The following is a 13,737-nucleotide window of genomic DNA, read 5'->3' on the forward strand; positions in this document are numbered from 1 at the left end:
CACCTGCACCGAGCTGGCGCATTGTCACAACTTCTTTTCTTGGACCTCGCGCTCCCCTATCTGAAGCAGGGTTCATATCTGAGAGTATAGATACCCTGTTCTATTTTCCATGAATATATTCTCCAGTGCTCTCATCTTTAATGATGAAAAGCACCTGACAACCACATGGGAGGCAGAAGCCACTGGTCAGAGAGCTCCTGGGGCGGGCTGCAATTTTCTAAGCAAAAAGTGAACACGCTGCTGTCATTAGGCTACAGGCTTGTGCAATCTCTAAAGAACAACAAATTACAGGTGGAATAGGCCGGAACTAGGCCAGGAAATCACATTTCCATGGTCAGAGGCAGGCACCATCAGGTATACTAGTATAGCCGCAAGGAATGGGACAAGAGAAAAAACTGAACAGAATTCCCTGTAATGTGCTTATGCTCCCAGATGTTCAACTCAATGCTCGCTCCCTCTACGCCCTGTCCCACCACCATCCAGCACTCATCCAGCACTCATCCTGCATCTCCATGTGCGCCAAGAGCGAGTGCCAGACTTGGTATCTTCTTCCATCTTAGGGTTTACATGGAATCCAAGAGAGCAATTCCCCTAAGTGAAACAGGAGCTAGGGACAAATTGAGAGTGGACGAGGACTCACCATCACCAGGTTGACCAAGGACACGGCGTTCAGACTGATGCCCCAGAGCCACATAACTCCAAACATGTTGACCAAGACCATGGCGATGGTGGCGCACATGATGACTGCAGACCACAGCTCACAGCCCAGGAGGACCATGGTCACCAGAAATATCGCGCCCAGGGACACACCGAGGTTGAAGATAGTGTCGTCAATGATGGTCAGGTACTGTTCGTAGAAGACATAAAACACACTGGAGAGGAGGGGGGAGGCCTCGTTAAAGCTCGCTCTCACTCCCAAACGCTGCATGTTCATCCTGTCACCACTGCCAAGTGGTCAGACTCCCTCAGGAAACATCCCTTGCAGAAAACCTTGCTGGCTGTCTACAAGACTCACCGAAAGCAACTCACTCGCCCTCTCGTGGCCACTGACCACCCAGAGAAGGGCCCAGCAGTGATGCAAAATGTGTATTTTTGATAAAGTTTTTGTTTATAAGCCCAATCTATGCTATTTTATAGACATTTACAGAGAGCATTCCACAGCATTCTGGGGGACAAAAAAAAAAAAACAAAAACAAATTCTGATCTATCCTGGGACACTACCTCAGGCTCAGCGGGGTCCGTGCAAGGCCTGAGGAAAAAATGCTTTCATTTATTTTCTTGTGGAGCTAATCGGCTCTTAACTTCTTCCAAACAAATCCAGGCCTTCTTGCTTTAAGCGAGATCATGGGCAGGCAGGAAAAATAAATCACTTGTTTCTCCTACCTTTCTACAGTTTTCAAATTCAGCATGTCATACATAATACTTTTCTTGCTGGGAAAAAAAAAACCCTAACAATATAAAAAGTCTACAAACAGGCAACATCCCAAATAACCAGCAGTTGGGGATTCTGGTCCATTGCTGGCCAAGGATGTGGGCCTGGCCCCGCTCTAAGCCACCTGCTCTCCAAGCGCCCCCTTGCCTTGAGCCATTTTCCAGTGTGTCTCTTGCAGCTGTGTGGTAGCGCAGAGATCAAGTTCTGTGTCTCTGGCCCTCAGGCCTTCAGAGAGGCTTTAGATTCTGAACCCCCTTGCCCAGCACCCATTTCCTTTGATATATTGCCCTGTGCTCGGAACGGAGTGGGGGCCAGAACCCAACCTGAAAATCAGCATCTTGCCAAGGGAACCCTCCCCATTCCCGCCCAGCGTAGGCCCTTTGCTGGGCAAACCCCACTGAAAAAGGTCAGGCTTTACCTGTAGGGAAATACCCGGTAGGCACTGCCATTAATGCCCATGGTTTCGGTGACATTACTGGCTATAAGTCGGGCTTTCTTCAGAGCATCAATAAAGTCAGCAGAGGTCTGCAGCACAGTGTGGTAGGTCATGAAGTACGTGGCTCCGACCCTGGTGCCATTGCCGAGGATGTTAACTGCGGAGCTATAGGCAGCATGCCCCCTGAGGAAAGCATCCTGGGTGTCAAGAGTCCAGGTCTTGCAAAGTATCAGCAGAATCTGAGTACTGGAGGCTAAGCAAAATCACCTGACCCTGGGCTGAGGTCAGACCCAGCCGTACATTACAGGGATGAAGAAGGCCCCCAAATAAGGGAACACCAAAGGTTTAGCTTGTTCTCGCTCAGACTGGCTTTTTTTTTTTGAGACAGAGTCTTGCTCTGTAGCCCAGGCTGGATTACAGTGGCATAATCTCAGCTCACTGCAACCTCCGCCTTCCGGTTCAAACAATTCTCCCTGCCTCAGCCTCCCGAATAGCTGGGATTACAGGCACCTGCCACCATGCCCGACTAATTTTATATTTTTTTTGGTAGAGACAGGGTTTTGCCATGTTGGCCAGGCTAGTCTTGAACTCCTGACCTCAGGTGATCCGCCCGCCTCAGCCTCCCAAAATGCTGGGATTACAAGCGTAAGCTACTGTGCCCAGCCAAATGGGCTTTTCTTGATTGCTCTGGGTTCTTCGGTACATAGCTGCTGTTTCTCCACCTGGTTTCAGGTATAATCAAACGTACAGAGTTTACTCAGTCCTGTTGCATAACAGCAGGCAGGAAAGGGCAAGGGCCCGGGGAACAACTTTGGCCATGCCACTTACTGGTCATGTAACCCTGAGCAAAATGACCTCCTCTGAGCCCGTCTCCTCTTCTGTAAATGGGTGTACCACCACCTGCGCAAGGCTGTGTGGTGATAACTGGAATAATGTCAGGGAGTGGCCGGCATGACGCTGGCACCCTGGAGGCTCCCCAGGAACGCTGGCTACTGCCTTCAGAAAAACGGAATCTACTGCAGCTTATTTTACGTAGGCCAAAGCATCAGTCAGTGAGTAAATCAACATGCAAGATTCATTTCTACTTTACTTCTAGGGGGAGCCATCCCATGGTACCTAGAATAGGTCTCAACGCACATGCATGATAGCGATGATTCGCTGATGTGACTCTGGTCAGATGTATGTTCTTATGAAAAACCTAAGTTCAGGGTTTACCTAACATACATGGGGATACTCATCTTCTGCTTCCCAAAGCTTCCAAACCCCAGAGACTTCTGGGCCATATATCTGGCTTCCATGGGTAACTGGCTGCCTGGCTGGATGAGGGAGTGAGATAGCACATAACCCCATACACGGATGGGCTGGCAAGGACCATGACAGGAATCAAAGAATCGCAACCTTAATGTGGGATAACGTTACCAAAGCTAAGATGACGCCGCAGCTGCCATCAGCACAACTGAGCAGGCTGAGTTCCTTCAGGCCTGGATTACCAGCAGGCCGTTCTCCCCATCACCCCCGCTCGGAATGTGCACAGGAATCTGCGTTCATTCTCATGCCCACGTGGGAGGAGGATGCAGAGAGAGCATGAGATGTGAATGCCATGCTAAGATACAATCAGTTGAACACTATGAGGCATTTTCTTTTTTTTTGTTTTTGAGACGGAATCTCGCTCTGTCGCCCAGGCTGGAGTGCAGTGGCGCCATCTCTGCTCACTGCAAGCTCCGCCTCCCGGGTTCACGCCATTCTCCTGCCTCAGCCTCCCGAGTAGCTGGGACTACAGGCGCCCGCCACCACGCCAGGCTGGTTTTTTTGTATTTTTTAAATAGAGATGGGGTTTCACCGTGTTAGCCAGGATGGTCTCGATCTCCTGACCTCGTGATCCGCCCGCCTTGGTGAGCCACCGTGCCCAGCCTGAGGCATTTTCTTAAAAAGGTGTTTTCAGTTTCCCTGCTTCCACCAAAGGACCAGGACAGGGTGGGGCAGAGAAGAGGATGTTCCCATGCAACTGTTTTAGCCCAGTCCTCTCCTAGTTTTCTATTGCAAATTGAAGTTGCAGTGGATGCTTATCTGTAATGGCAGTAGCACTTACCCTTTGCCACACTTGGGGTTAGGGTTATCCGAAAGGAACATGGGCAGGAATCTCATGAAGTCTCCACCCTGAGGCCTCTGTTTGCCCTCCGGAGTCAGAGGCCTGCAGCGGACGCAGGCGGGGTCAACCACTGGTGGAGACATGCAGGGAGGACTGTTAGAAGAATAGGTCTCCAGATTTTTTGTAACACATTTAAAAATACTGACAGTGAGGGGCATTACTTTCTCAACTACCAATTATTTTCCTTACTAGTGAGGGATAATCTTTCCCCTTATCTAAAAGCTTCAGCCATATGTCAATTTCATAGTTTAATGATCTGAAATACCATTTTCATCTTAGGCATACTTTGCATCATTTTTGCCCTGAAGTAGGTCTCCTCCTTAAAGGATGGCCTTGACTGGTCAGAGCCCAAGGCGTCCGTGTTTTTATTAAGAAAATTCCAGGGCAACCTCGATGCTCCTATAAAACCATAGGGCAAAGTGATAAAGAAAAGAAAAGCCCTCCTCTGAGAAGCTAAGGCCAGGTACCAATCCTGAGAGGCAATCGCTGGAGTCAGGACAGGATGAGAAACCTTATCTGGAAACCACACTCCCAAGAAGTGGGCCTTGTTCAGCCCTGAGGGCAGCTGCCTGAGCCAGGAACCCTTGTTCAGCCTGCAGCCCCGAGGGCAGCTGTCTGAGCCAGGAATGATGTGACAATTTCAGAATGAATGACTGAGGAAAGGAACGATGACACAGGGAGGGAGACCCAGCTTTGATATACAAATAGGTATAAACTGAGGCACGATGCAAATGATTTTTAAATGATAATTTGAAAATTTTTCAGCAAAAAGGGAAAGATTTGGTAAAGGAGATGAAAGTACCTGAAGCATTGCAGAACTGGTCAGTGATATTGTCCACTCGACAGCAAGACGACTGCGGCTTCACCCAGTCGAAATAATCGTCGATCCAGGACGAGGGGGCGAAGCCTATCCGGGTACTAGAGAGGAGAGACAGGGTTACTGAGCTGCTCCATAGGGAGGAAGTCTTTAGTTTCAGTACTTTTCTTAAAACTTCACTTCCTTTTCTACACTTTATGCTGCTAACAGTCAAAAGAAAAACTATATGAGCACTTAATGAAAACAACCTTCCAAGTATTAGGTGGCAAATTAGTCCTTTCAAAGGTTTTGTTAAGGTAAAGCCAGATTTAACATACATTTTGCGTAAAAACAACTTTTCCAAGAAAGTCTATTCTCAGTGAGACATTTCAGGCCTGAGCTGATGGCCTGGCTGAAAGCCCCCCACTGCTTCTGAAGTACAAGACGAGGCAGTACTGACTAGTTGTCCAGCTGCGCCGCATTAAATATCTGCTGCACCAGGGAATCGTTGTTGCAGCCCATGCCACCGCACACCATGTTCTGCCCCTTGGGAGAAGTGTAGTCGTGCCCTTCCTCCAGGACAAAGTACACAGGCGGACCCGCATGCAGGTACTGACTCATGGATTTGAAATAATCCACTACGTAGGAGTCCTGAAAGACAAAGAATAGGAGAGAGTGACAGTACTCTGATAGTAACCAAGCAAGGTGAGGATCACGGAGAACAGGGGGGTGCCAGGAGGCTGCTGGCTGAGATGCCTCCAGCTGGACTCATGATTCCTAACACTGCCAGTCCTGCCCCCAGGGCCGCAGGGTGCCCCTCCTGCTAGCCCCACAATCAGGAGAGCACCTCCTAAGTAACCTCATAAGACTGGTTGTTCGTGTTCTGCAGCTGTGCCCAGAGGGGCTCAGTGAGAATGTCAAGCAGCCCACACTGGCAGTGCACTGGGCAGTTCTCCTAACCCTGGAAACCCTGTCACCATTCGCAGTTAGAAGCAGGCACTTGCTTGAAACACCCACATGCATGTTTTGAAAAATGTATTCATCATCAGCTAAAGAAGTTAAAAAAGAAAAGGAAGTCATCTTACATCTGGCATCGAAAGAAACTGATCCAATCCAATATCTACTTTGTTCAGGACTGCGATGCTGAATGACAGAACACCCACAAATATTGCTATCTGGAACAACAAATGAATCACAAGACAGAGACTGCTTAGTAGAATAAGCTTACAACCAGAAATAAAATCTTAAGCATACACAAAAAGCAGGATTTTTTTAAAATGGAAAAGCTTAAATGACAGGTTAGTAGGGAGTACAGGGCAGTGGGTGAGAACACAGCACCCAGAGTCCAAGTTCCCGGGTGCAAATCCTGACTCTGCCACTTATGGGCTTAGTGACTTGGGGCAAACCACTTCACCTGTCTTGGCTTCTATTTCCTCATCATTAAAGGAAAAATAAAAGTTTCTTTGCAACTTTCTGTGAATCTGAAACTATTTCAAAATACAAAACTTAAAGAAAACTCTTGTTTATATGGACTGACGAAAGCTCATGGGCAAAACATTTTATCTACTGTTCCATATTTGCTTTTGCTTTTTTTTTTTTTTAAGATATATTTAACAGCTGTAAGAATCTCCTTCCCAGGCTGTCTGACTTCTTAGAAGGCGTGTGATCATCTGTTTCAGTGAGAGAAAGAGAAAAGCCACAGAGAAGCGCATACCACAATTGGTCTCATCCAGTCCTTTAGCAGAAGTGGAGAATAGGAGTTTTTGAAGAAGCGAAACAAACAGCTCTCTGAGGCCTGGACGCTTGTTCCATCTTCAGCACCTCTGACACAGCAAAAGATGTCTAGCCGATTTTTCTGAGGGCACAGAGGGGAACAAAGGTTATACCTGCTAGCTGCTTCCTCTAGATTCTAGACTCAAATTAAACAGACTATAATCCTGGCACCAGCTTACCTCTTGACGATTAATGTCTAACCCCAAGAGACTCACGAAACAGGTAATCTGCAGAAGAAAGTCAATGAAGACTGCCAGTCCCGCAAAGAGAGAGAACGTGTGCACGGCCGGCATCACGGACATTGCTCCTGTGGGGAGAGAAGGGCTCTGCGTCACTTCTGTTTACAGCAGGGGGCTCTCTGCAGGTCTTATGTTCATGTGCGTGTACAGATACAAGGAGCCAGCACAGGCCAAATGCATGAGAAGGCATGCTGCGGCTGGACATTACACCAGAACTGGGACAGGAGGCAATAAGCCAGTGCTTTTCAAAACGCACGCAGCACCAGACCATTTGGGGAGCCCCATCCTAGTTAAGTTACGACAGGAATTCAACCCCAATTCTACTATACTCAGGTTCACGGCAAATTCATGCACATTAAAATTTGAGAACCACTAATACAGGCCATTTCTTATAGTACCTTCTATGCTTCACTGTACAAAAGGGACAGTATTTTCCATTTATTACATCAACACTATTAGCTTCCCAGTTTAGTTAAGAGGTAATCGACAGTTGAGTGAGGATCAAAGGCATGAGGGTAAGACATGGAAAGTGCAAACTGGCAGCCCATGAATCAGATGGCTCCTATTCAGTCCACACTCTATCAACCCATCTTAAGATTAAAAAACTTTTTTTTAAATAAGTTGCCAATATTTAACAATGACATTTTACACAAAAAATCTAGATTCACAGCTTTTCTTGGAAGAAAAACAACAACAACAACAACAAAACAGACCTTGTAGCACTGGGTTGGCCACACAGAACTCTTTTCAGACAGGACACGTGTACTTGGGCTGCCACAATCCCTACTCATTCCTACTGTCCCAAGGTCACTCCAACCTTGAGGCACAGTTTCTGCTGCTATTATCATCACACTTGCACTGGTTTTCTTATAATAGAAGTGAAAAAAAGAAAGTGTTTTTTTTTTTTTTTTCCCTGCACCTGTGTTTGTCAAAAGGAACTACAGGGCTACAGGTTTCAAAAGCACATGGCTTTGTGGAAATGAAGAACAACAAGCTAGTGTTGTATCTGTGTTGAGACTACCACCTACGATGACCTTACAATGGCCCTGATTAAGCTGACCTTGCAGCCACGTAGGCACTGCAGTTTGTGGCCTGTGGACGGTCTTCTTTGGACTGAGTGATTCCAGTCCAGCCTCCTCTATAGTGGACAGAGTCACTTTGCTCTTACTACACTTCAGAGATGGGGCAGACAGCCCCCCTAGTGAGTCTATTTGATGATTCTCTATGTGAAAGAAACACAGAAGTGCTGACTTTGTTCCAGCTTATTCTGGCTCCTTGCAATGTGGTGAGTCAAGAGCTTCTGGTCATTAACAAGGCTGCTTCCCCAATGAGTTGTGTGCAGAGAAGAGAAAGACTGCCTTTGAAAACAATGGCAAACACCTTGTAAGCGAGTGCCTGTGGATTTGGGAGCTGCTGCTTAGAGTGTCATGTGGAGAAGGATTCGGTAGCTACTCAAGGATGCTATTTTCAACTATCAACATTCCCAGTGGCTACCAAAAGGGGAAAGTGGCAAGATGAACTCTAGGTCTCTTTCACCCTGAACCCCAACATCACTGCTGTCCTGACAGTTAAATGAGAAGGAAGCCACTTGCAAAATCACACCTAAGACACTGCTGCCAATTGTTCTGTGGTCCATTCAGTGATACTTTCCTAGTGCAGAACAAAGCTTTAAAAAGGAGACAACACAGGCTGAGCACGGGCGCTCACGCCTGTAATCTCAGCACTTTGGGAGGCCGAGGCAGGTGGATCACCTGAGGTCGGGAGTTCGAGACCAGCCTGGCCCAACAGGGGAAACCCTGTCTCTACTAAAAAATGCAAAAAATTAACTGGGTGTGGTGGTGCGTGCCTTTAATCTCAGCTATTTGGGAGGCTGAGGCAGGAAAATCGCTTGAACCCGGGAGGCGGAAGCTGCAGTGAACCGAGATTACACCACTGCACTCCAGCTTGGGTGGCAGAGTGAGACTCCATCTCGGAGAAGAGAAAAAAGGAAAAAAAAAAAAAAAATAGAGGCAACACAAAGGGACATGTTCAGATACCCAGCTCCTTCTTTCTCCAGGCTCAGCGAACTATAGGACTGGTAGGATTGAAAGCATAATTACCTAAGAAAAATGCTACAGTCTCAGAAAAGGATGACAGGAACATACTGGGAGCCACTTCTCCTAGGACCCTGCCCAGTTGCTGATCCAGGGTTTCCCCTTGAAGACGTTCATCTCTCTTTAAAAAAAAAAAAAAAAAAAGGCAACATTAAAATTTCTCAGTAACAACACCACTTCTTGCTGCCTTGTGTTAACTCAAGGGTAAAGATAAATGATTACCAGATGATTAGCAGTGTCTTCTAAGCATATAAACTTTGGTGGGGGACTCCAATGTTCTCATGTTAATTCACTCAGAGTATTTCTACACTACGCAGCTAGGTACCACGTGAGAAACTAAAGGGAAAGCTGAGCCACACTATCAGGAAAATACACGGGCGGCAGAGGACTGGACCACTGACCATCACTCTCACGTGCACTGAGTCTCCGCCCAGGTCGGATCTACAGGATGACTGAGACCACCTTCTACAGCAGCTGGACACGTGTTGACCTTTTGCCTTTTTAGTGGCACCTTTGAGCAAAATGAATCTAACATTCTATACTATGCTGAAAATCATTTCAATAGCAGTCGTACCCAAAATATTTTCCAAAAGTGTGTTAGCCCTTCTTGTACACACGATACTATTTAAAATGAAAAGATACTATTAAAAGACACTATTTAAAGATACAATTTAAAACAAAATTCTTACTTTATTTCTACTATTTCATCAACCAAAAAGAGGGGTGAAATTCTTGGTCCTAAGATGTCCACAGCAAGTCAGGAAGACCGATGAGCCACACAAGGAAAGGAAACAAAACACCCTCACAGGCCACATTCATGAATGTGGAGCCCAGCAGCCATTCACACCCCGAAACTTGGACAGATGCTGAGCCCCGTGAGAATATGGAAGTATACCTGGTAGGCCTGCACCAGAATGAAGATGTTGTCCACTCCAACAGCCAGCACCAGGAACGGGATGACTTCAATCACAATGAGGGTCAAGGGCAACCCAATGTAGCTGAAGATGCCCAAGGAGCAAGCCACCGAGCTCAGCACAATCAGGATGCCCGCGATGCCTAGTGAGATCTTCGAATCCACCTGAGAGGGGCGACAAAGACACAATCACCAGTTAGTTACAGGGCTGTCTGTCCCACTTGTTACTAAAAGGTCCTCCTTTTTACTTTACAGGGCTGTATCAAACCAAGAGTTAAAACTACAATTCTGTGTTTCAGAGAGGACTTGTAAACATTTCTGGGTCTGCCCAGGCAACACGTTATGCATTTGCATTCTTAGGTGATGGACTGGACAAATAAGAAAAAACTGGATTATGTGAAATAAACTTTAAGATAAACCAAAAAGCTGGAACTGAAGAAAACAGATGTAGGCAACAGAAATGTTACATACAATTAAAACATGGGGGAATTTACGGCAGTTTTAAACATAATGGATTAAGAATAAAGAAGCAAAAACATGACGTTACACTGTGCACTGCTGTTAACCTCTAACATATGCATATCCCCCACTTACCAGAAGCCTGCGACAGCTTTTGATGTGCCCCAAGGCTAGGGAAATATATAGGAACATGATGGCATAGCTAATTACAACGGTGAAGATATCACTGTCACTTTCACGATTTAGTTCATCTTCAATACTTCGTTCAGCACTGAAGGAAATGGTCAGATTGGGATTCTTGTAGTTTCTCACCAAATTAATAAACCTAAAAGGTAAGCAAAATGCTATATTTTTAGTTAAAACTTAGTGACAGCTAAGTAAGAAACTTCTTCCCAACTTTCATGATACAAAGGCCACGTTTTCTTTTTTTTGTTTTGAGACCGAGTCTCGCTCTGTCACCCAGGCTGAAGTGCAATGGTGCGATCTCGGCTCACTGCAAGCTCCATCTCCCGTGTTCGAGTGCTTCTTCTGCCTCAGCCTCCTGAGTAGCTGGGACTACAGGCGTGCGCCACTAGGACCTGCTAATTTTTGTAGTTTTAGTAAAGACAGGGTTTCACCATGTTGGCCAGGCTGGTCTCAAACTCCTGACCTTAAGTGATCCACCTGCCTCAGCCTCTCCTAGTGATGGGATTACAGACGTGAGCCACTGTGCCCGGTTCAAAGGCCATGTTTTCTTAACCTTTATCCTGCATTAGGATCCTTCATTTGCTTTTGTTCTTGTTTTGAAATAGAGTCTCAATCTGTTGCCTCAGCTGGAGTACAGTGGCACAATTATAGCTCACTGCAGTCTCGAACTCCTGGGCTTAAGGGATCCTCCTGCCTCCGCCTCTTGAGTAGCTGGCACTACAGAGATGTATCCCCATGCCTGGCTAATTTTAAAAATTTTTTGTGGCCGGGCACGGTGGCTCAAGCCTGTAATCCCAGCACTTTGGGAGGCCGAGACGGGTGGATCACTGGGTCAGGAGATCGAGACTATCCTGGCTAACACGGTGAAACCCCGTCTCTACTAAAAAATACAAAAAACTAGCCGGGCAAGGTGGCGGGCACCTATAGCCCCAGCTACTCGGGAGGCTGAGGTAGGAGAATGGCGTGAACCCGGGAGGCGGAGCTTGCAGTGAGCTGAGATCCGGCCACTGCACTCCAGCCTGGGCGACAGCGAGACTCCGTCTCAAAAAAAAAGAATTTTTTTTGTAGAGATGAGGTCTTTGTCATGTTGTGCAGGCTGGTCTCGAACTCTTGGCCTCAAGGAACTCCTCCTGCCTCCACCTCCCTAAGTGCTGCGATTACAGGCACCATGCCCAGCCACTGCATTAGAATCTTTTATACTGGAGACTATCAGATTACAGTTAAGGTTCCATACATACTGAATTTAAGTTTAGGGTTGGGCACGGTGGCTCACACCTGTAATTCCAGTACTTTGGGAGGCTGAGGCTGGCAGATCACCTGAGGTCAAGAGTTCGAGACTAGCCTGGCCAACATGGTGAAGGCCCGTCTCTACTAAAAATACAAAAATTAGCCGGGTATGGTGGCAGGTGCCTGTAATCCCAGCTACTTGGGAGGCTGAGGCACGAGAATCACTTGAACCTGGGAGGCAGAGGCTGCAGTGAGCTGAGATCATGCCACTGCACTCCAGCCTGGGTGACAGAGCAAGACGCTATCTCAAAAAAAAAAAAAAAAAAAAAATGCATTCAGTCTACTAAATCAAAACCACAATGAGATAGCACTTCACACCCATGAAGACAGCTAGAATCACAAAGTCAGATAATAAAAAGCGCTGGCGAGGATGCGAAGAAACTGGAAGTTTCATGGACTGCTGGTGGTGATATAAAGCACTATAGCCACTTTGGAAAATGGTCTGGCAGTTCTTCAAATTATTCAAAGTGGACTTACCCTATGACTCAGCAATTCTACTACTAGGTATGTACCCAAAAGAAATGAAAACTCACATCCACAAGAACTTGTACTCAAGGGTTCATAGCAGCATTATTCATGATAGCCAAAATGGAAACAGCCCAAATGTGCATCAGTTGATAAATGCACACAGTGTGGTATATCCATACAATGGAATGAAAAGGAATGGAGTACTGATACATGCCACAACATGAATGAACTTTGAGAATATTATGTCCACAACATGAATAAACCTTGAGAATTTTATGTTCAACAAAAGCCAGACAAAAAAGTCCACATATTATTCTATGCGCATAAAAGTCCAGAATAGGAAAATCTCCAGAGACAGAGAGTATTTTAGTGGTTGCCTAGGGCTGTGGATAGAAGGATGAAAAGATGGAGGGTGTTAGTTAAAGGGTGCAGAGTTTTATTGTGGAGTAATGAAAATGTTCCTAAAATTGACTGTGGTGATGGTTGCACATATATGTGAATATAGTAAAGCTATTGAATTGTACACTTTTTTTCTTTTAAAATTTTTCTTTTTACTTTTTTTTTTTTAGAGACATGCCTCACTACATTGCCTAGGCTGGTCTTGAACTCCTGGCCTCAAGTGAGCCTCCCAAAGTGCTGGGACTACAAGTGTGAGCCACCATTCCCAGCCTGAACTGTATATTTTAAGTGGGTGAACTGTATGATGCATGTACCATATCTCAGTAAAACATGTTTTAAAAAGTACTGGAGGGTATAAAGTGCAACCTGGTCTCCAAAGTCCTCTCTTCCCATTCTCCAGAGGTTACAAACACAGTTAATTTCTCAGGTCATTTGCTTGATATTTTTTTCTAAGCATGGACAGCAGCATAAACAATATATATTTATATAAATATACATTGTGAACCATTTATTTACTTCACTGTCTTTTATGACAGCACAATATTCTATTGTATTCATTCCTTATTAAGTACATTCAGCATGGTCCTAAGTTTTGCTGATAGAGAACAATGCAGGTGGCTGGGTGCAGTGGCTCACACCTGTAATTCCAGCACTTTGGGAAGCTGAGGAGGGTGAATCACCTGAGGTTAGGAGGTCAAGACCAGCCTGGGCAACATGGCAAAACCCTGTTTCTACAAACAAATACAAAAATTAGCTGGGTGTGATGGCATGCACATGTAGTCTCAGCTACTTGGGAGGCTGACGTGGGAGGACCACTTGAGCTTAGGAGGTTGAGGCTGTAGTGAGCTGAGATTGAGTCACCGCACCCCAGCCTAGGCAAGAGTGAACCCAGTCTCAAAAAATAAATGAAACAAGTAAAAACAATGCAAGGAACCTTTTTTTGCACACTTTTGCATTCCGGTGGAGGGAGAGATGTTTAAAGCATCTGCTCAAAGGTAAACGTATTTACAGTTTCTACTTAGCATCATTAGCACCAAGTGAACAAAATTACATAACTCAGACCTGCCATTGGTTAATTTAGAAAATGAAGTTTAAGTGCTTGCTGCA

General features: G+C 45.9%; 1 protein-coding gene across 4 annotated transcripts in view; it reads right to left on the bottom strand.

Moving 5' to 3' along the window:
- The window catches only part of NPC1 (NPC intracellular cholesterol transporter 1), a 55,146-nt gene that overhangs the window by 3,303 nt on the left and 38,106 nt on the right, over window positions 1–13,737 (bottom strand). For 3 of the 4 annotated variants that reach the window (XM_009192527.4, XM_003914232.5, XM_021929985.2), the window contains exons 12-22: window positions 10,426–10,615; window positions 9,814–9,996; window positions 8,925–9,039; window positions 6,766–6,893; window positions 6,528–6,668; window positions 5,899–5,988; window positions 5,274–5,464; window positions 4,820–4,935; window positions 3,958–4,087; window positions 1,851–2,051; window positions 641–872 (exon numbers count right to left, since the gene is read on the bottom strand). In XM_009192527.4, coding sequence (XP_009190791.2) covers window positions 641–872; window positions 1,851–2,051; window positions 3,958–4,087; window positions 4,820–4,935; window positions 5,274–5,464; window positions 5,899–5,988; window positions 6,528–6,668; window positions 6,766–6,893; window positions 8,925–9,039; window positions 9,814–9,996; window positions 10,426–10,615 — 1,717 coding nt within the window. Of the gene's footprint in view, window positions 1–640; window positions 873–1,850; window positions 2,052–3,957; window positions 4,088–4,819; window positions 4,936–5,273; window positions 5,465–5,898; window positions 5,989–6,527; window positions 6,669–6,765; window positions 6,894–8,924; window positions 9,040–9,813; window positions 9,997–10,425; window positions 10,616–13,737 lie in introns of those variants that run through there. The other variant, XM_021929986.2, reaches the window with a different exon arrangement.

The sequence above is a fragment of the Papio anubis genome, chromosome 19 (assembly GCF_008728515.1).
Source record: "Papio anubis isolate 15944 chromosome 19, Panubis1.0, whole genome shotgun sequence".
NCBI lineage: Eukaryota > Metazoa > Chordata > Mammalia > Primates > Cercopithecidae > Papio > Papio anubis.